Source organism: Leptidea sinapis, chromosome 16 (genome assembly GCF_905404315.1).
Source record: "Leptidea sinapis chromosome 16, ilLepSina1.1, whole genome shotgun sequence".
In the NCBI taxonomy this organism is placed as follows: domain Eukaryota; kingdom Metazoa; phylum Arthropoda; class Insecta; order Lepidoptera; family Pieridae; genus Leptidea; species Leptidea sinapis.
The window spans coordinates 372,777-396,679 of record NC_066280.1 but is presented as its reverse complement, the minus strand read 5'-3'; the positions used below and the strand labels follow the sequence as shown (position 1 = coordinate 396,679).

Genomic DNA, 23,903 nt, shown 5'->3' with positions numbered 1-23,903 from the left:
CGGTTTTGTTGGCGGTTGTTGAAGCCTCGTACAGAATCATTTCACTAAAACCAATCGTATGAAGAGTTTTAAAAATTGCATTTGGCTCCATACCTACTCTGTGTAATGCAATCACAGCGATTCGGTTCTCTTTATCATTTTAATATCGCAAAATATTGTACAATATATTGGCGCCAAAATGAGACAACTCAATCAACAATCATATAAAAATGATAGATTCCAAATTGTATATTTATTCAAATGTAATATTTTGTTTATTTTTAATTGTAACAGTATTTATGGCCAGACTAAGTATAATAATAATGATACGAGAATTTAATGGATCGAGTCTTTATTTGCGTTCACTTTTAAAACTTGCACTTCGCCGGTCTGCCGCTGTTGTCGATGGCGGTGCCTTCAGCAGATCGCATCGCACAAAACACTAGTACTGTTCTATCTTCTTTTTTCTTCTTAATCACTTTCCACTTTTTACTACTCCTTCTCTTATCTTCCTTTTTTCCCTTTTCATTTTTGAGACTGAACTAGAATTGTCGTAGGCCACGCTTAGTACGGCTTATATACCCCCGGATCTGTTCTATTTTCAAAATGATTCTCCCAATACATTTTAAATTTAAATTGTACTAGAAATTTCTTTTAACTATTTTTATCCTGCTTACACATTTTCCATCCTTTTTACTCTTTTCGATTTGAACTTACTAGAAATTTTCATTAACTTTACAAAACCCAAAATTTCAATACACTGGTTGGTGTATCGAACCCGGGTCTACAGCGTCTAAAGGAAACAATTTTCAACTGAGCTACGAGTATTGCTGACGGAGATGTTGAAATTATTACTGTCTAGAAATTTGACAATTCTCGTCATGTACGTTGCTGCACGACATGAAGTTTGACAATTACTCTCGGCATTTACGTCGAACATTGCTACGCGGCAATAATTATAATTATGACATATATTATAGTTACAGAGGTCCTACCATCAACTTTAAATAAGCGATGCGAATCCGACGCAGTTCAGTTTAGGTACCTTGACTTATTATTTATTTTCAGTATTTTGCTTTACAAAAAAGTCCAATAAAGTATTCTCATCTCATCTGTCATCAATAAAATTTTCCTTTTCTGTATGTTTTCACTATATTTTCAAAGTTATTAACAACACGATTCACTTTCCTATTGACCAGTCAATAAGGACGTATTGAAAGGTCTGCCCTTACTACTAGGCAGTTCAGAAGGAGAACCGTGACGCTTCATTGAATAATAATATTGTGTCTGGAAATGCTCTGATTTCACGAAAAGCTTATTTAAATTTGTAAAATTGAATAATTTTGTTTGAATAAAATCTTATCTTATGTTGTAAACCAACAAATCAGATACATTTCGTAAATTTAAAGTAATTTTTAATATCAATTTAAATCACAACATTCGCTTTGGGAACCAACTGCGCCGCGATAGAGTAACGGCACAAGAAACTCCACACAACCGTCCTTTTTGAACTCGTTTTTACCAACAATACAATGCTGGGTGGAAGCGTTATTAAAAACGCCAACGTTGATGTGGTTTTTCTCTCTGTGTGTTGATACCGTATCAAAATATATTGTTTTAATTAATTAAATTTTACTTTTTTATTACAATTAATTATATATAAATATAGCAATTCCTCTCCACTAATGCACAGTCAGTTTATACGTTTGTGTTTGTACAGAGCTATATCATGCCGATGGCGTTATTAAACAGCAAATCTGGAGTTGATATGGAAGAGGTATATATTTAATGATTTTTTTTATAAGCTTTGATAACTTTAAAATATTGTGTGTGTGCTTATGTACGCACGCAAGACAGTCATTCTTGGGCGTAATAAAACAGAAATCCTAAAAAGTATTTATGCCTTGTGCTATTTTACGTTTATATAGACAGATTAATTTTGTAATAACGAAGGTATAATTCCAACTATCGTCATCATCAGCAGGAAGATGGAATGCTGGTCAAAAGCTCAAAGGTTTCCACGACGATTGGTCCTGCGCTGCTCACATCCAACGCATTCTAGCAATAATCTAGGACTTTACTGCCCCATCGGCCATCTGTCCATCGAGTGTGCAGGGCACATTTCGTGAGTACAGTTCCCAGTTGTACGGGAGTAGGTGCGACATGGAAAATTTACATGACCTTCGTCTTGTCCATGTTCATTTTGAGACCTACTCCTACTGATCCTGGAGATGGACTGACATGGGGGCATTTCAATACAAACACTGCAACGCTTCGATATATCGATAATCAATGTGGGGCCTCTGGAGAGACAGAAGTACCGCTCAGGTCTCGATCGAATCAAAGGCTGTCTCATAGTCCACGAACGCCAAGCATAGTGGCTGGTTATACTCATCCGTATTCTGTATAACCTTCTACAGCGTATGTATTTGGTACATGGTGCTAAGTGCCTTTTTGGAATGCGGCTTGAGCGCACGAGACGACTCGTGATAGCCCTAGAAAGCAGCTTTAATATACATGGCTCAGAAGTGGTATGGGTGTCAAGTTCTTCAAAAGCGTTTTATCTCCCTTTTTGAAGTACACTGCTAGCGGCGTTTTGCCCTCGCGGATGATGGAGTCGAATAGCTTCAGGAGGATCTTAAGCACAGGAGTACTACTAGCTCTCAGAAGCTCAGAAGCCCCCCCAAACACAATACAACCAATTTAAATATTAGAATGCCACGTAAAGTTAAGGTTATTTAAATATCATAAATTTATTTCTATAAAACTAGAGAGAAATGACTTTTTTTGAAGTATTACTTCTTTCGGCACGTTAGGGAAAAATTAACATAGTGAATTTTTAAGATGCGCGCGCACATCGATATCTGACTACGTGTTAAAACCAATAAAATAAATGCACCTAATAATATACCTAAAAGCCTACTTCACTGAAATTATACATAACTTTGTTTCTAAGTACCTACCTAAAAATCTGAACCTAAGTATGTATTGTATTCCAATATACTAGATAATTATTTAATAAATATCACAAAATATCACAAAAGCACATAAAACCATTTAAAGATATTTAATTAATACATAACTACCACTACCCACGGACGAGTAAAAAAAGAAGGACTCCGCGCCGTGATATAAGCAAGTGAAGCACCGTTATGCTAGTGTGTGTGCGGTTACGGGGGATACTAGTTACATAATATTTTCTCCCTTAAATAACCATCTGTGGCCACAAATACTTATATAGTATCGTTTTTACACTTTTACACAACGCACGACGGCATTTTTAAAATATTTTATTGAGACGCCAACTGATCTGTCACAGACAATGACAATTCTCATAAAGGCCGCCTATTGGCCTGTAGTAGTGTAAGTGTGTGCATGGGGCTATGTATTTACACGTTAATCGGCTTGTTTTGGTGCTACACTGTTATGTAAGGTGACCCTGAATAATTTCAAGGAAATAATTATTCATTTCTTACATAACTTTATGGTGCCCATATCTAACGACACTTAGAAGCAATGAAACGAAACAAAACCTAACACATTTCGGAAAATCACAGGGTTAGGCTAGATCGAAATAATAATAAAATTTAAAGGTTTATTAAAGTAAACAGTACATTAAAGAACCAATATGGCGTCTAGTAAGCATAAAAATAATTTCTAACAAAATCTCTTTTACTAATTAAACCAATTTACAAATCAAATATCTTTTGATACCAATACCGTTCTTACAAAGAACACAATTTTACAAATTAGAGGTAGGAATATAGGCCAAGTGGCTTAAATACCATTTTTAAAACGAAGTATCACTGATTCTTACAAATTAAAAATAACAACTTCCGCCACTTCCGTCGTTGCCATTACAATAGATTTCATTAGCTTGACTAAATCAGCGTCATCTAGTTAAATTCAGCTTCATCTTCTTCATAATTAAGTAGGTTATCATGACGTAGGTAGGTAGTGCACCCACCATAGGTACCTGGTAAACCCTTTATTCACATACGATTGACGTTACTTTTATCGATAGAAGAGAAGGTTTTATCAATGTGAACTTGGAACTGTCAAAGTTGGCTGGCTTACTACGGTGAATTCATTGATTCGATTGTACAAAAATCTTGATTTGAATGTTGAGTGAATCTTGCTTCTACTATAGTGAATCTATTGATGCTCTAAATTTGGATTGTATAATTCAATACAAATGACCAATTAATGTTCGAGCTGGAAGAGTTGCTATCGATCACATTGTGGATGATACAACTAACATTCCTTCTAATGGCACAACAATAAGATATTTACTTAAATAATCGTTATTAAACTAATCATGCGGTATAATAATATTTTCAATGGTTATTTAATTACAGTTTAGTTTAGTTACAGTTCTTTCTAAAAACTTAAATTATGAGGCATAATTTTTTTGAAGGATAATTATTTTGTTACGACAAAGAATTATAACTTCATGCGTATGTATTTGCGTACTTCATAACTATTACATATTGAAATTTATTTAATTTTTGTCTATTGGTTGTAATTCAGTATAGTTATTGAGTTACAAGAGGCTTATGATAGTTGAAGTATGATACAAATAGTCTAGTTGAGCAACTAATGTCAGGGTGTAGAATTTCAGTTTCACTGTGAGTGCGTAAGAATTTACTGTGATTATTATTTTTCCCTACCGCGCCCAAATTATTATAACGTCAACAATGTATAAGTTTATTAATACACTAGCTGATACGCGCGACTTCGTGCACGTACACACATGACGAAGCACGTAGTACTTACAAAGGACACAATTTTACAAATTAGAGGTAGGAATATAGTTCACCTGGCTTAAATACCTTTTTTAAAACGAAGTATCACTGATTCTTACAAATTACAACAACTTCCGCCACTTCCGATGTTGCCATTACAATCTTTGTTTCTTTAAACTTTATTACCTTTATATCAAATGAAGACATCGCAATTTTTTGTCTAGATAAAAGCCAAGTGGCTAAGGACTAAAACTTAGAAATCTTAATTATTAAAATATAATATCCACTAGGTTTTCCATGATGCGCACACAAATGAAAATCTCTATCATTTTATTTATATTGATATTATATTACTTGGTTGTTTTTCTTGTTTGAGTGGACAAGAGTGGTAACAGGTGCGAAGATGGTTCTCATCCATTTAATATCTCAATTCAATTCGATAATTCAAAAATCTTCGAATGGCTGGTGCCTGGGCCGTGGGGCGGGTCATTCTGGTCCATGTGCGTGAAAGGTTACTGCCTTGTATGACTTGTCGATCCTATCATACCGAACTTTGCATTTCTTGGTATTAAAAAGCGTGATGTTAAGTATTTTTTATAAATTCAAATGTTGCTATAGCGTAGTAGTTGGGTGGACCTATTGTACTCAATAGGTTTTATTGATGTTTAAGTACTTAGCTCATTTAACTACCCACGTTTTAACTTAATCAATTAATTCGAAACGTTCGAGTTCTGTCTGTCAAGACACTTTATCTCGGGAACGCGTGGAGGTATCGAGTTCAAATTAAAGCTGTAAAATATACAAAAATATACGTTAACGTAAACAAGATACCGCTAAAAATAGATAAAATATATTCAAATATACGTTGGCCGCAGATCCGTACATTTCAACATTCTCAAGGGAATCAAAGTTTATAGGGTGTAGCAGCTGCCCGCGACGTCGTCCGCGTATGTGCTATAAGGCACTCCCGATTTCTTATTCAAATCAATCATTGTGGCAGTCAATAGAACTTTAGATCCAATCTCTATAGTAGATAGTCACCATCCACCATTAATCATATCATTAAATCTGCTGCCTACCAGATATTTAAATGTAAATAAATCTGATTATAAGCAATTATTTAGTTTTCATAAAGGGAATTATGAAAGTATAAAACAAGAATTATCATCTACAAACTGGTCATCTATATTTGTTGACGGTATGGACGTTGATAAAATGGTTTTAAAATTCTACTCTGTGCTAAACAAACTTATCAAAAAGCATATTCCCCTAAAGCGTAAACGAAATTCGAAATACCCTCCTTGGTTTACAAATTCTCTTATTAGGTTACTAAATGAAAAAGAAAAATTTCGTAGACGATACAAGAATTATAAAAATGAAATGGATAAAATACAGTATAATTTATTAAAAGACAGAACTCAAGTTATCTTAAATAAGGCCTATGATAAATACATAATGAAAATTCAAAATGATATTAAGACAAATCCAAAAGCATTCTCGTCTTATATAAAATCCAAGCGAGACAATAATTCCAACTTTCCTGCAGTTATGAAATATAATGATATATCAGCAAACGACGGCAATGACATTGCAAAATGTTTTGCAGAATATTTTTCTTCGGTTTATATAAAACCACTATCTTCTTCATTTACGTCAAATAGCTTATTAAGAACTAATTTCAAAAACTATTATAACAAATTACAAATTAGAACTGAAGAGGTAATAATTTTACTTGATAAAAATAAAGGAGCTGGTATTGATGATATACGCTCTATATTTTATAAAAGTTGTGCAGCTGAACTCTCGTTGCCGCTAACAGCCATTTACAATGCATCTCTAGACAATTCATTCTTTCCGACGGAATGGAAGCGAGGTCTAGTAGTACCAATTTTTAAACAGGGCAACAATTAATGTGATATTAAAAATTATAGGCCTATCACTGTCTTGTCCACCCCTGCAAAAATATTTGAATCGCTTATTTATCCACACATTTCGTGGCAAACTAAACATCTAATTACGGAAAAACAACACGGTTTCGCAAAAAATCGATCCACTCTTACAAATTTGTTAAATTTTACTGGATCAATTATAGATAAAATAAGCGATGGAAATGAGGTTAACGTAATTTATACTGATTTTAGTAAGGCATTTGACAAAGTTGAGCACTTCATATTACTAAAAAAGCTTAAAAATATATACACAATTCCGAAACAAATTCTAGCGTGGTTAACTTACTTATCACATCGACCACTGGTTGTCAAACTCAATGGATATCATTCCAATGAATTTCAGCAACTTTCTGGTGTCCCCCAAGGCTCTCATTTGGGCCCGTTACTTTTGAAACTTTTTATTAACGATATTTCAAAAAATATTATTGATTCTAGTTATCAATTATATGCTGATGATCTAAAAATATATCGATCGTGTGTCACTTTGGTGCGCTACAAACCTTATGCAGTTTAATAAAAATAAATGCAATCATTTAAAAATATCAAGGAAGCATATAAAGTTTAAAACCACGTATAATATAGATGGCGTTTTGATTAAAAATACTGATGAAATTAAAGATCTAGGCGTAATTATAGACAATGAACTTAGTTTTAGCAGCCACATTGATAAAATTGCACAAAAAAGTCATAAAATGCTTGGTTTTATTTTTCGAAATACTCGAGACTTCAAATCCACTGAGTCGCTAAAAATACTGTTTAATTCTTTAGTAAGACCTATCCTTGAATATAACGCAGTAATTTGGTGTCCATACTACAAAAAATACATAGCTCGAATAGAATCAGTGCAGAAAAAATTCGTGTCTAGACTCAGTTATATCGATAAAACTTATCATATTTATGATTACCAGAAAAGGCTAATTAATCTTGAAATTGATTCCCTGGAAATGCGTAGAAAGGCGGCCCAGTTGATTTTTCTTGACAAACTCATAAACAACCATTAGGTTTAGTTTAGTTTAGTTTAGTCTATTAAGACTGTCCAGATATTCTTCAAAATATTGGCATTTGTGTACCGTCATTTAATTGTCGAATAGGTACTTATTCCCCAATATTTATTAAATTTTATAGAAATAACTACGGATTAAACTCTCCCATTCAACTCATATATATAAGCAATAATCAAATATTTAAATTAGATAATAACATCGATATATTTTCAAATATTAACTTTTATAAAAAACAGGTGTCCTTGTCATTAAAAGGCTGAAATATAGATTAGTAACTATGTAGTATTAGTAGTAAATTCATTATTGTTATTTTTCTAATTTGTTTTTAGCAATAGTTTTTTAGTTTAGTAACGATGTGCATACCTTTAATTTAGATATGTAAATAGTAACACTTATTAATGTTTAACTTTTCGTATATGTAAAATTATGTATCTAGTTGGTAAGCCTTAATAAATAAATAAATAAATAAATTCATGTCAAAATAGGAAATCTATTTAGTAGTTTTTTCGGGCATACAGACAGACATTCCTTAAATACCTTTTTGGCTTTCGTATTGTTTGCGAAAGCGAGTTTTTTTTTAAATGTATACTTTTTCATTATTACAATTTTATTATCTGTGTAGAATAGTCATTCATCATAATTTACATAGTTGAACAAAAAAATCATTAATAAACTTATTTCTCAAAAGTTTTTTTTCTTGGAAAGCATAACTTTAATTAAATCGGTCCAATAGTTCCAGAGATTAGCCCGTACAAACAGACTTTAGACAAATATTTGAATTATTATGACGATGACGATAAAAAACCGAATGCGCGATATTATGTTGCGATCCGGTGGCGGGCGAATGGAACGGGCGTGCTGGCGGTCGGACAATTGCGGGCGGGGAAGTTCATCATCATCATCAGCCGGAAGACGTCCACTGCTGGACAAAGGCCTCCCCAAACGATTTCAACGACGATCGGTCCTGCGCTGCCCTCATCCAATGTATTCCGGCGATCTTGACCAGATTGTCGGTCCATCTTATGGGGGGCCTACCAACAATGCGTCTTACAGTACGTTGTCGGCATTCGAGGACTTTACTGCCTCAACAGCCATCTGTCCGTCGAAATATGTGCTGCCACTTCAATTTCGCAGTCATTTGGACTACGTCGGTGACTTTGGTTCTCCTGCGGATCTCCTCATTTCTGATTCGACCTCATCGGGAAAATCCGAGCAATGCCCTCTCTATTGCCCTCTGAGCAACCATGAGCTTTCTCACAAGGCCCATAGTTAGCGTACCGTAAGTCATCACTGGCAACACACCCTGGTTGAAAACATTCGTCTTCAGACACTGTGGTATTTGGGACGAGAAGATTTTACGGAGCTTCTCGAAGCTGCCCATCCGAGTTGGATTCGACGAGTGACCTCTTTCGCGTAATTGGACCTGCCTAACAGGATTATTTCTCCAAGGTAGACGTACTGACAGTTCCCAATTGTTATGACATTACGTACGTACATTTCACATGATCTTCTTTTTTTTTTTTTTGAGAGGAGGAAATACTGTTACGTATTTACTCCCCGAAACGGGGCGTAATATGTCGGACTCGAGTGTCCGCGTAAGCGGACGCCCCATACCGACTAAAACCTCCTCTGTGCTGTTAGCAGCCCTGGCTTTCACAGCGAAGTAGGACGTGGGCCGTGGAGGCCGCAAAGACTACGCAACAACAGTCACGGGGCGTCTCCTAAGGAGACTCGAACCTCAGACCGGCTGTGTGCTTGTGGGAAGGAGAGAGAATGAAAATGAAAATGAAGATGAAATGAAGATGAAAAGATAAGAAGAACACACTCGCCGGCGAGTGTGGTGATGTTTAGTGTAATGTATGTAAGTGTGTGTGTATGTGTTTATGATTGTATGTATGTATGTTTGTTGTGTGTAAGTAGTGTAAATGTTAGTGTGCATGTATGTTTGTGTTTGTGTCTGTTTGTGGAGTGTGTTTGTGGTTGTGTAAGTGGTGTATGTCAGTCCGTCAGTCAGTCCGTGTGTTAGTGAGTGTAGTGAAACGATTACAGGACGAGGACTAACGTCTCGTCGGGTATCAAAACAATGTGTGGTGTAACTAAGGTGCGGGCCGCTGGCCATCGTCAGAGTGACGAGTGCCAGTGGTTTGCGGTGGTTGACCGCGCCTACGCCTGCGAAGGCGGTGTGTGCGTGTCTGTGTCGGTGCTTGTGTGGGTGTCGCGTTCGCGATGGTGATGTCGTCATCCGGGTCTACCGTTACGTGTCTGGGACGTCTTATTGGGTTGAGACTATGGTGAAGGGGGGTGTACCCACATGCCTTCCTAACCAAGATGTTGGGATGGTTAGGCGCCTTGTCAAAGAAGCGTCGCGAGATCTCTTTAAAGTGTTGAGCTATCGTCGGAAGCTCTAGGTCGCGGTGATGGTCAACGTTTCGGATGAACCACGGGGCTCCAGTTGCCATGCGCGTGAATTTATTTTGAACTACTTGCAAACGACGTAAGTAGCTCGGTCGGGTGTGCGCGAAAACGACGCTTGCGTATGACAGTATGGGCCGTACGATGGTTTTGTACAGCGTCACTTTGTGTTTGAGCGGAAGTTTGCTTCGCCCACACACAAGTGGATAAAGGCGACTGAGGACAAATCGGGCTCTATTGCATACCGTATCAATATGTTTCTTGAAGTTCATATTGCTGTTGAACGTGACTCCTAAGTATTTGTAATCCTTCACCCACGGTATGGGTGTTTCATACAATTTAATGACGTCGGTCGGTCGTTTTTTAGCGCGGATGCTATTCGCGTTACCGAAGAGTACCGCTGCACTCTTGGTGGGGTTCACTTCAATCCGCCATTTTCTGAACCAGTTGCCTAGTTCATCGACGGCGGCCTGAAGTACTTTAATGTTCCTGCTCAAGGTTGAGCGGTTCAATAGAGCGGAGCCAAAGTAGAGTGCCGTATCGTCAGCGTACTGAGCGAGCTGGACACTCGGAAACTTGGGAATGTCGCTCGTGAAGAGCGAGAAAAGAGTGGGAGAGAGGACTGAATCCTGTGGCACGCCAGACCTGATGGGTCTGGGTGAGGATAGGGTGCCCTCTACTCGATATCGGAAGGAGCGATCAGTAAGGTAGGCTCGTATGATACGCACGAGCCTGTCTGGCACTCCCAGTTGATACAGCTTGAATACTAAGCCGTTGTGCCATACCTTGTCGAATGCCTTCGCGACATCGAAAAACACGGCTGCCGTGGTAGCGTGAAGTTGACGCCGTACGAGAATGTACTCGGTGAGTCGGTGAGCCTGCTGGGGACACGAGTGAGCGGTTCTGAATCCGAACTGTATGTCGGATATCAGGTTGAGCTCCGCGATGTAATGATTAAGACGCGCGAGAATTAATCTTTCATAAAGTTTCCCGATCGAGTTAATTAAGCTAATAGGCCTATAGCTACTCGGATTAGCTTTAGGTTTATTGGGTTTTGGGATACCGATAACAATGGAATCTTTCCATTGTTCGGGGAACGCGCTATTAGACAATAGAATATTAAAAATGGTAACCAATAAAGTAATAAGAGTCGAGGGTAGGATTTTAAGAACCCTATTGTTTATAGTGTCGGGCCCCGGGGCCTTCTTGGAGTGAAGCTCCTTAATGATTAGCTTCACCTCTTCGTAAGAGGTGGGTTTTATTACATCGCCTGAAGGGCTCAGAGCGGAGCGACGTTCAACTTCACGATCAACTTCGTCAACGTGTGTCGGGTCGGCTGCTGCATTTGGAGAGCACTGACTCTCGAGACTATCGGCGAGGCATTCAGCCTTCTCATCGTCATCGAGCGCCGGCTGCAGTCCCGGTCTGTCCAAAGGAGGCATGACAGTGGGCGGCTCCTGTTTGAACGCGCGAGGCAGCTTCCAGAAAGCCACATGTGATGGCTTAAGGTTGCCGAGCAAGCGGTCCCAACGTTAGCCGCGGAGTTCCGCGATACGTTCCCTTACCACCCGCTGTAGGTAGCGGAGGTGGCGCCTATTCTCGACCGACGGATACCTGTCGTAAAGTCTAGTGGCTCTGTGCTTCTGCGTGAGTAAGTTCCTGACCTCTGGAGGCAGGTTTAGGCGATGCGGTTGCATCGTCGGAACCTGCCTGGAGCAGGCCTTGATCCTATTCTGTATATGTGACGTCACATGAGAGATAGCACTGTGAGCCGTGTCGACCGAGTCGATGACGTTCGGTATAAGGTCAAGGTCGTCGGACTTGATAGACTCGAGATCCTTTTCCAGCCGTTGCCAGTCGGTCAATGTTTTCGTCGGTGGTTGAAAGTTAACCGGTGGGCCTAGATTTAGGACGACGGGCCGGTGGTCTGACTCTAATTCGTGAAAAACCTCGATTGAATTTACATTGAGCGTTACGTTCTTAAGTAACGCAACGTCTAGAATGTAGGGTCGGTGTGCGACGTTATCCGGATAATGTGTTGGTTCGTCGGGTGCTATTACTGAAAAGTTCAGCGTGTCTGTCAGCGAATCTAATAAGATTCCGTTTCTATTTGTGGCTCTACTGTTCCAGCTGGAGTGTTTGGCGTTAAGATCGCCACCCACTATGACTGCAGCCCCGTGGCCGAGTATATATCTGTGTATAATACTTTTTTGTTGGGCGGAAGATAAGCTGAAATAACAGTGATCGGCTGGTGATTCGCCATACTGACCCGGATGGCAGAGGCCTCGATGTTAGTGAGGACCAGAGGATCTATAGGTATACAGTGTAGAGACCTGTTAAAATAAATGAGGGTGCCGCCCATACGGGTGGTGCGATCATTCCTGACTAAGTTATAATTAGCGATACGCGGATCGCGTATACGTGGTTTTAGAAATGTCTCTTGCACTAAGAATAGGTCTAATTGATGTTCGTGAGCGAACTCCTTCACCAAGTCTAGTTGAGGCTTAAGGCCTTGGGCGTTAAAATACGCTATACGGAGCGTATGTGGTTTAACCCGTCCGCTTACGTAATTAGGCATCGCGAATGTTTTTATACTTTCGCCCTATATCGGTGAGGGCACGGAATATTTTGCCGTTGTCTGCCATAACTTGCAGGAGCGACGGCGTGTCGTCCCGGACAGCATCGAGCCTGCTGGCCAGGGATGTGATTTTATCAATGTCGAACAGCTCTGACAGTTCGAACATGAAGGCAAAGGTGCTGCCGCCTTTGTTACCTGTTGCCGCGGACGCGGGCGCCGGTGGCCTCGGTCGCGGGACCGACGCCGCCGGGCGGGACGCTAGCGGTGGCCGGAGGGGCGCGGGGGCCGCGAGAGTGGCCTCTGTGGCAGCGTTGGCAGCCAGAGGAGACCTCGCCCAGGCGTTTACCTTCGGCGGGCAGGTTTGAAGGTCGGAGTGAACTCCACCTTCTCTGCTCTGCCTTGCGGCTGGCGGCGCCCTGGGTGACGCTTGTGTTTGGGTGCCTTGGGACACCCGCGATAGCTCGCGGGGTGCCCCTTTTCCCCGCACAAGACGCAGGCCGGGGGCTCCGCGCATTGCGCTGGTCGAGGGCACTCCGGCGTGCCGTGTTTTCCGAGGCACTTCACACACCTCGGGGTGTGTTCGCAGTTGCGTGCCGAGTGCCTATATAACTGGCATCTGTGACACTGACCAGGCCCGCCGCGGTTGCGAGGAGCTTCGGCCCGGATGCCCTGAAGGGAGCAAACCGATTTAATATTAAAAATTTCCTTTCCCTCTTGCGTGAGGTCGAGGACGACGAGAACCATGTTAAATGGTTGTTTGTTGGTGGTTCCGCGCATACGGTGCACCTCGTGTGCAGGGTAACCCTGCTCTTTGAGGTCCGACAGAATGTTGGCCTCGTCTAACTCTCTGGGGACGTTCCTAATAACGACCCTCAGACGCTTCTCCTCAGGCAGGGCGTACGTGTGGAAACCCACACTCAGCTCTCTAAGAAGAGATGTCAGGGCGCGGTGGTCCGCTACCTCACTGATCTCTAATTTGATGAGAGATTGGTACGCCCTCGCCTGGAAGGAGAGCGTCTTCGGGATCCTATTTTTGATAACTAACCAGCGGCCTCGGTCTCCTATAAAAATAGGAGGCGGGCGTTTGGTCGGAGGCGGTACGCGGGCTTTAAAGGGCGCGGGCGCGGACGCGGGAGTGGAGCCAGTCGTGGCCGCGGCTTTCTTGGCGGGTGTGCCATCAAGAGAAGGCGATTCGCGACCGCGCTTCTTCTTGCGACTGACGGTGATGAAGCCGTCAGCATCCGACGCGACACTCTCCGTTCTCGACGGTAGAGCGGTTTCGGGCTGGGCCGGTGAAGCACTGGAAGCCTGAGGGGCTTCCGTGCGGTCAGGACTGACCGCGGGGACCTTAGGGGTCGCCTGCGCGTCAAAGTACGCCTGAAGGACAGGCGGGCGGGCTGATCGGGTGATCACCTTTCTCGGTTTGACCGAGGCCACGGAGCTTGCGTCGGAGTCATTTCCTAATTCCATTTCGGATTCCCCGTCGGAACCCGAAACGTCGGATGACGAGTTATATTTGTTGGATTTCACTTTAATAGCGGCATCCACTGTCTCGTTGATTGATTCTTTCATTAGCGGAGCGATCTTCTCCGTGAATAACCTATCTAGTAGGGCGCTTAGAAGGCCCTCGTCGGCAACCATTGGTGAAGCCATCGTTGTCATATTTAGTAACTAGGTTGAGCGGGCAACAACCCCCGCTGCCCGAGTCAGGCAGAGGGGGAATATAATAATAAAGTGGACAACTATAGTTAAGTTGTACACTTGCACATTAATAAATAATATTAATAATAATAAAGTATGCAAAATTAAAAGAAATTAATAATTATAAATAAGACTTAGCTTTGCTGGATGTAGACTGGCTGGGCCGGAACCCCGATGCACGCTGTGTAGGCCCCCGCGGAGAAGACACACACGGCACGAACTGCAACTCACAAACACACACGATTAGCGTGCAGAATCGCGGAACACAGCACAGGTGCTAAGTAACACGATCGTAAAACCGGGTAATTAGCACAGATAATAACTAAGCTACGTTCCGCGAAGGAACGTAACAGGTGCGAGACTCAAAGAGTCCCGAACAATAGCGCGCGATAACAATAGCTAGCCCAGCTGGCCTGAGCAGATAGTGCGATAACGCAGGTAATAAAAATATTCGAAGGAGGACAGATAACGCGGTACGTGTGCTCGCGTTGCCTGCCTGAATCGAACTCGACAGGATCTTCATCTTGTCCATGTTCATTTTGAGACCTACTCCTTGGGAAGATGTATTGAGGCCATCGAGCATATGGCTTAAGTCTTCAATGGTCTCTACCATGATTACGATATCGTCTGCGAATCGAAGGTGAGGTGATGTACTCGCCGTTGATGATGATGCCCAGTTCTTCCAACTTCCAACGCAGCGATAAACAGCTTGGGCGATATGACTTGATGAGATGGCGATGAGCTTATATACATGGCTCAGAAGTGATACGGGCCTATAGTTCTTCAAAAGCATTTATCGCCTTTTTTGAAGAATAGCACCACTATACTTCTGTACCATGCTTGCCGCGTTTTGCCCTCGAGGATGACGGAATTGAATAGTTTCTGGAGGGTCTTAAGTACAGAGGTATCACCAGCTCTCAGAAGCTCAGCTGTAATTCCATCATCACCCGGCGCCTTGTTGATTTTAAGCTGTTTTAGGGCCATACTAATCTCGTACGGGCTGACGTTTGGGATATCTTCGGTACTGTGTCGGGTTAATTATGCATTTGGGTCTTCAGCCTTTTTGGTACGAGTAACAGGTGCCCGTGTGGTCGTGAATAACTGTCTGTAGAACTTCTCGACTTTCCTCAAAAGTTCGGGCTTAGACGAAACGACCCGGCCGTCAACTGTCTTAAGATTTGTCAGCTGGCTTTGCCCAATAGACAAATCTCGTGCGAATACTTTTGGGCCTTTGTAACGCTCTATGGCCGCCTTCACACAATCTACATTTTGCCGGCGGATATCGCGAGTCAATAACTTGGAGATATGTCTATTTAGCTGCCTATACTGGGAAGCATCGTCCGGTGACTGAAGGGTCATTTGGCGTCTTATATCCATCAAGTTGAGGGTAAAGTCTGAGATTTTTCCGCTTTTTTTTTTTGAACGGCTGGCCTTGAAATCGACTGTATTTCCCCATAACAATATGACCAGAACAACATCTGTCATCGGTCTGCTAGATATTATAACAATATGACCAGAACAAGATCTGTCATCGCTCTGCTAGTTAACATTACAATAACCAACGCTGTTGATTATGCATGTATTAATCGTTAAATTTTGACCAAGAGAAAGGCCGAATTAATAAAAAGAATTATCTTGACTCTTAAATAATTACACAATCTGCAAACTGCAGATTATGTAATATAAAACTTTATATAATTATTACCAAGGATCGTTGTAATGATTATGCGTAATAAATTTTTCTTTCAGAAATTACTTCTTCCATACACTCATATCAAAAAATTACCAACCAAAGAGTTTCGCAGGCGCATCGAAAACTCATTTAACCATTGGCTGCGCGTGCCCCAGGATAAGTTCGAAGAAGTTGTCAACATTGCTGAGATGTTTTACGTCTCTACCATAATGTGAGTAAGAAACTTTTATATTTTGAGAGTGGCTTGAAGGTTTAACAAATGAGATAATCCAACTGTGATTTAGACTCAGGGTATAGCGGCCCTTCTCTCTGTGATCGAGGACCTATTATGGTACTCATAATATACCGTTTTCTCAGTCGTCTCATCGAGACCCAATCTAAATCTCAGATAGCTCAATTAATCTTTCTCAATATTTAAATATCTACCTAACTTTCTCTGATAATAACTGTACGACTTTTATTGTAATAAGTACCATTTATTTTAATATTACTTAACGAAAGTGCTCGATGTTTGTTTTCAAGTCGATTAAATATACTAGATCCAATGAATTATTCTAGAGATAGACTAATATGATGGAATAAAATCTAATTTTGATGTTTGAATTGAACATTGAACAGTTTTGTGTTTAATTTCAGTGAGGATGACCTGCTCGACGGCACAAAGTTACGCCGCGGTGTTCCGACAGCTCATTGCGTATTCGGGCTACCGCATGCAATCAACGCCATCCCTCACGTGATATTGCTGGTTCTGCAACGTTGCGTGTAGCTGCATCCAAAAGTAATCGCCTCGATACCCTTCTGGCATCATTTAAGACATTTCATTCAAATAAAGCAACAGTCACGCAATTCGACGTTGTTAAGACTATAGAAACACGACACACGCTTTGGCTATTAAAGAAGGCACAAGAGGCAGAGGTTTCCCACCACCGTCATATTATATGGTATAACAATAAATACTGAATACTTTGCCCTGTGCTGCCTCGGGGCGTAAAAAGAATAGGGTAGTCCCAGGTCCAAGGGTGTCGTAAGAGGCGACTACGGGCATTTTGAAAGTGGGAGAGTCACGCTGCTGTCTTATGACGTCAGCACAATCGGGCCAGACTCGTCCGGGTTACTTACCACACTCGCACAGAATACCGGCGTGAAGTAGCGGCCTAGTGCCGCTATGTTTCGCATAGGTTAGTGTCAAGGACCGGAGGCCATTGTATCTGTCGTTAATTCGGTAGCATAGAAAGCGTAAGAACTTGTTTCGAATATTTTCTATTCGAGAATATAATATGTAGAATACAAGGGATTCCAGATTTGAGAGGCATATTCTAAGTGATCACGAACGAAGGTGCATTATCTTCAGTGTCTTGACTTGATGGAAATCACGCGAGCTTCTTATAATAAATCCAAAGGCTTCCATAGCTTTTGATATGGTTAAATTTATATGTTAGTTAAATAATAGCTTCGAATCAAGTACAACACCAAGATCTTGATTATGATTAAATAAATAAAAAAAAATGGGTACCCACCCTGAGATATAATAATTTTTTACGTTTAAATTGGAGTGAATTCCCCTGATATTGCAAAAGTCCACGTTGAGCGTGGAGCGGGGTGCCGTGGTGTTATTGCCTCGTTTGTCCTCGGTCATGCGCGGTTCTGTGCCCTCCCCAGAATACGACGGGTAGCCCGAGCGAGAATGCTCGGGGAGGGATCCTCCGACTCTGGTAGAGCCGGTACCCTCCTGGGGTAAAATCTCTTTGAGCACCGCTGTCATATTAAGGAGGAGGGGGGGTGGATATGGCCTCCGGTCCTCGACACTAACCTAGGCGAAAAGTAGCGGCACTAGGCCGTTACTTCACGCCGGTATTCTGTGCGAGTGTGGTAATTAACCCGGACGAGTCTGGGATTGTGCTGACGTCATAAGACGGCAGCGTGACTCTCTCACTTCTAAAAAGCCCTTAGTCGCCTGGGACTCCCCTATTCTTTTTACGCACCGACAGGGCAATTTTCCATAAATTAATTTTTCATTACACCCGCATAGAGAGATTTGTTGAATAAAATTGTAATGGGTTCCTACACATATGGAATCAAAACATTTAACTAAACATATTCCAGTTAGATGATCCGGATCATTAGATTTTGATATATGCCTAGTCCAGCCATAAGTTCTGTTAAAAATAAAAATGCATTTTTTTTAAATGAAGTAATGTAATATCATTAAAATTTATACCTTCATATTTATTAACGTTTCAGCAAAATATTTAACAATATTCTATTCGAAATGGCCACCTTTAGCTTTTATACTGACCTTTATTCTGTATGGCCACGAATCTATCGATTTATGCACTGGGAAATTTCACCGCTGCTTGCTCCAAAGATTTTTTAAGAGACTCAATATCGCCGTGTCGTTTAGTGCAGGCCATGTCCTCTAAAACTGACCATAATTTGAAGTCTAAAGGATTGAGGTCTAGGCTAGATGAGGGCCAGTCTCCAACTCTTAATCCTTAATCCTGACACATATTTAAAACAATGTTGTTTTCTTACTTTCAGGCTGCCTCGATCGTTTCCGAGGAGTGTGTAGAGTTGTTCAGGGGCAAGGAGCGGAGGTATATACGCGGGATAATTTTATCTGTCCCACCGAAGAGGAGCACATGGTGGCACAGGCAAAAAGTATGAAACCAATTAAGTAAGATGTGTAATAAGATAACTAGATAGATAGATATCCATGCTGGTGATCTCCAAAGGCTATTTAATATTGTACATAACCTGCCAACATTAGCATCCAGACCAATCCAGACCAACTGTCAAGCCTCATTACTTTTGATAAGCACCGCCCATATGTGTTTTGGCTATCAGCCCGACAGAAATATTGGCGGTCATTGATAAACTAGCAGTCTTCTGTATATGATAAGTCAAATATATTAAATATATACAAATATATTAAAATGATGGTTATGTCAAAATCGCCGAGCAGCTTTCCAGTTAGCCGATTCGAACACGCAAGTCCTAGTCGCTGTTGAAAGCTGCTCTTGGTAACTTTAACTAGCCGTCCCCGCCGCCGTCGCTCAAAATGAATGTCATTTTGCCCTATATGCCAAAAGAGAAAGCCCATCTTCTGTGCGCTCTTTTGCCTACAATTTGACTCTTGACGGTAACAGAAAATACCGCAGACCATCCTGCGGTGCCAGAGCTCTATGCCTGAAATACAGTTCAGACAGATCGGCGAGCTCTGTGTTCGTTGAAGGTCAGGAAGTCGAGCCTGCCGGGTGGCATTTCTCCAATCGTGATTATAACGCGTGCCCCTGAGTTGACGCCGGTGCTAACACGTTTATTCCGGCATTCTCAGATTCAAGAAGCGTAGTCCCGTGGATGTCAGCTCTTGTCAAGGAGACAGTTCGGATCCGGCAAACTACATGCCTATAGCTATTACCTCCCTGCTCTCCAAAATCATGGAGAGCATTATTAACCGCAAGCGCTTGGTTTACCTAGAAGGTCACCAGTAGATCAACGACCGACAGTATGGCTTTCGTCATGAACGCTCGGCAGGCAATTTTCTGGTATACCTAAGAAATAGATGATTGGCGGATATGGAAAGCAAGGGGGAAAGCGTGGATATAGCGAAGGCCTTTGGTCGTGTATGGCACCAGGCACTTCTCTCAAAACTTCCATCGTTTGGAATTCCCATGATCAATGCAAGTGGACCTCCAGCTTCCTCACTAGGCGCAACATACAGGTCTTTGTCAACAGTGATAACTGCGATACGACTTCAGGTAACGAGCGATAGCTCGAACCTGAAGTCTGTGAACACTGGAGCCCCAAGGCTGTGTGCTATCTTCTACATAGTTTCTTTTGCATATCAATGATACGTTGGACACTTCCAACATACATTGCTATGCAGACGACAGCACTGGTGATGCCGTATACACGAGCCATGTAGGTCTCTCTCGGGAATTCATAAACCAGTGCCGGGAGAAACTTGTGTCTTCAATGGAGGTCTCTCTTCAGAAGGTCGCAAAATGGGATAAAATGAACCTTGTCCAATTAAACCCACAGAACAAGTTTGCGCGTTTACCACAAAAGAAACTTTATGTCGTATCATCGCTCTTCGACAACATTTCCCTTACAGCCTCGCCTAGTCTCAGAATACTGGGTCTTGAAATCTCGAACGATTGCCAATTCCGCGATCATCTGAAGGGCAAGGCCAAATTGGCTTCGAAGAAACTGGACATCATAAATAGGGCATGGCAATACTCCAAGCCGGCCCACATTCTACCGCTCTACAAAGCGCAGGTCCGGCCACATATAGGGTATTGTTGTTATCTCTGGTCTGGTGTACCCCAAAATCAGCTCGATCCATTTGGCCGCCTGCGACGAATAGCTGCTTGAATTGTCCGAGACCCAGTGATCTGTGAACAGATGGATGGCGTTGCGTAGAGACTTTATTGTGTGTCTTCTACCGCAATTATCACGGTGTTCCGAAGAGCTGTTGTTTTACCTGATTTCTGCCGCTGAATTTCACCTTCAAACGACACGCCACAAATTATAATATCATCCATACCATCTGGATGTGTGACGGTCTTCCACATTGCGGTTTTCAAGGAACTTTCACCTACACCTTCCTTAAAGGCCCAAAACGCTCTTGTGATTCTTCTGGTGTTGCAAGAATGTGGGCGGTAGTGATTACTTAATACCAGGTGACCCATGAGCTTGCTTGTCCTCCTTTTCCATAAAAAAGGCTTATATTAAATTATTATTATTAAAAAGTTATTATTTATTATTAAAAAGTTATAATAATAGGTGTTTAGTTATCCAGATCTAACCTGGTACGTTTTTAGAGATCCGATTGGATGATTTTTACGTCCGGAACTATGCCTTTAAACTGATTTTAGTGCCGATATAAATGCGCAAGCACTGGAGTTCACGTTCTTAGAACAGTGAAAGAAATGCTATTGACTTTTTTTACGAGTGGGAGACTCCTTTGCACAGGATGCCGGCTTGATTATGGGTACCACAGGGGTACCTTTTTTTGCCGTGAAGCAGTAATGTGTAATCACTATTTTGTTTTGGTCCGAAGGGCGCCGTAGCTAGTGAAATTACTGGGAAAATGAGACTTAACATCTTATGTTTCAAGGTGATAAGCGCAATTGTAGTGCCGCTCAGAATTTTTAAGTTTTTTAAGAATCCTGAGCGGTACTGCATTGTGGGCAGGACGTATAAATTACCAGATTTAATGATTAATGTAATATTGGTTGTTGATTGAATTCTGCTTAATGTTTCAGAATGGCGTGGCATATTTAATTTCTGTTTGCGTTTGATGCAACTGTTCAGTGACCAGAAGACAGATTACTCTAACTTAGTAATAAAGTTAGGCATGTATTTTCAAGTGAGAGATGATTACTGCAATATATGTAAGCCAAAGGTAAAATTTAGGATAATTCATAGTGTTTCTGTTTGTTATTTGTTATATTTGTTTGGTTTTGGTTATAACTGTTTGTCTTTGGCCTGTGCTTCCCCGGGGTGTAAATAAATAAGGGAGTCCCAAGCCTAAGGGTGTCGTAAGAGGCGACTAAGGGTTTTTAGGAGTGAGAGAGTCACGCTGCCGTCTTAAGACGTCAGCATCGAGGGGCCAGACTCGTCCGGGTTAATTACCACATGCGCACAGTTTCACATAAGGTTGTGTCGAGAACCGGGCAACTTAACATTCATTTAAGTGGCACGTGAACAGTAGTAACAAATTTAAATTTAATTATATTTAATATAAAATCTTATCATATTAAGAATATTTCCAATGTGTTAATAATAATGATGACGATATAGTCTTAATGTTATTATGTATCAAATACAATTATTATTACATTTCAGGCTTTACAAGAATGTTCACCAGATACCAATGAGGTAAGTGTAATTCACTGTAAGGCTAACTAGGTACAAAGTGATTATGCACACTATATTGACTATTATAAGTGATAAAAACAGAATAATGATGAATTCTAGGTGCAGTGTCTATTATTAATAATTCGTCACTAGAATATTACATAACTTCTCTGTTTAAGTCCATATAAGATCGGGGCGGTCCCTTACTGTTAGAATTCGTAAGGCTGTTAATATTTTTAAAGCCACAATTATTCATCAAAATCACATTAATTGAAGATTTCCACGATGCTATTCACTGATGAAGAAATTTTCACGATTGAACAGAACAATAACGAGCAAAATGATATAGAACCTGCTGCATTATATTTATAAGTTATTGAAGTTATTATAATTATGTAATGAATATGAAACAATAATCTTATGGCTTACAGAATTCTGGAGATTTCTATGATGATCTAACAGAGTCCAAGTTCACACTACCGATTATTCATGCTACCAAGACGTTGAAACGTGACGCTGTATTGAGTATTCTTTTTGTTAATATTTACCGTGATGAAGTTTTGTCAGTGTCACCTTGTTGTCTAAAGCACGTACCACTTTAATTGTGACTAATATCCTTAACCCTCTCAGATATATTAAAGCAAAAGACCAACGACCTTACGCTGAAGCAGTACTGCGTGTCTCTGTTGGAACAAGCCGGCAGTCTGCAGTACACTCGGGATCTCTTGACTAAGCTCGATTCCGAATTGCGAGATGAGGTATGGATTATTTAAAAAGAACACAGTTTTCCAGAACGTTTTAAGTCCATGCAAAGGAATACATTAGATGATAGATGGCAACTCATAAAATACATATTGTTTTGAAGGATGCCTTTTTCGTCGGTGGTCGGGTATTTGGTTTCAGCTCTCAATTGGCCGGTACATATAAAAGTCATGGTCGTCGATACCTCGATACACTCCGCTGCCTGTGTTTCTTCACACACCTATAAGTCATTGATATATAGCAAAATTCCTTTTATTATGTGGGACAGAACATAGTGTAGTGAACTTGCTTTTGTGGAATTGCTTGGAATAGATTAGATGATAGATGGCAATAAATAAAATACTTATTGTTTTGAAGGACGCCTTTTTCGTCGGTGGTCGGGTATTTGGTTACAGCTCTCAGTTGGCCGGTTACGCCGGTACATATTATGAAAGTCATGGTCGTCGATACGTCGATACACTTCACTGCCTGTGTGCCTTAACACCTATAAGTTATTGATATATGTATAGCAAAATTCCTTTAATTATGTGAGACAGAACCTATGTTCTGTCTGTGACTATGTCACAGTAGACATAATATTATGTAAGTAGTGAACTTGCTTTTGTGGTCTTTACACGCTGCCACATCAACCTGGTTTTGCTGCCCTTAAGCAGTAATGTGCGAGCAATATTACGTTTCAATTTGAAGGACGCTATATCTTGTGAATATACTGGGTCGCACAGCGAACAGGCACTTTAGTGTTACTCACTGTAGTCTTTGTTTAGAAGAAAGAAATTTACAAATATATGTATTGTCTGAATTAATGAATATATTAATTATCTTTCCAGATTAAGAAGTTTGGAGGTAATCCTCCTCTGGAAGCTGTTTTGGACGACCTTCTTACCTGGCGAGACACATAATTTATATTATAATCTAAATAGCTACATATAAATATGTGTGATAATGTTAACATTAATATTATTTACCATATTTAAAGGGGCAGCGGGCAAGAAAACCTGTAGAAATTATTTAAATTATTTTATGAAATTGTTTCAAGATTTGTTAATTATATCGGTTTAATAAAATATCAAAAGTAAACGCTATTTACTTTTCTACCCATTAATAAATATTTTACTCCGAAAATAAAAGTTCAGTTTGAACAGTTTCAAATAAAATAACATTGTACTAAGAGGCGGTTAGGCTCCAGTTTAGATAAACTCACAATTTTTGTTTTTTTAT

At 40.7% G+C, this 23,903-nt stretch overlaps 1 protein-coding gene across 1 annotated transcript; it reads left to right on the top strand.

Moving 5' to 3' along the window:
- Positions 1-1,675: 1,675 nt before the first annotated feature.
- Positions 1,676-23,662, top strand: LOC126968659 (terpene synthase-like). The gene is made up of 9 exons (XM_050813690.1): positions 1,676-1,756; positions 16,118-16,272; positions 16,698-16,839; positions 18,600-18,719; positions 21,329-21,468; positions 21,912-21,944; positions 22,355-22,448; positions 22,554-22,681; positions 23,513-23,662. The coding sequence occupies exons 4-9, from the start codon at positions 18,701-18,703 to the stop codon at positions 23,582-23,584; spliced, it is 486 nt and encodes a 161-aa protein (XP_050669647.1). The 5' UTR covers positions 1,676-1,756; positions 16,118-16,272; positions 16,698-16,839; positions 18,600-18,700; the 3' UTR covers positions 23,585-23,662.
- The last annotated feature ends 241 nt before the right edge of the window (positions 23,663-23,903 follow it).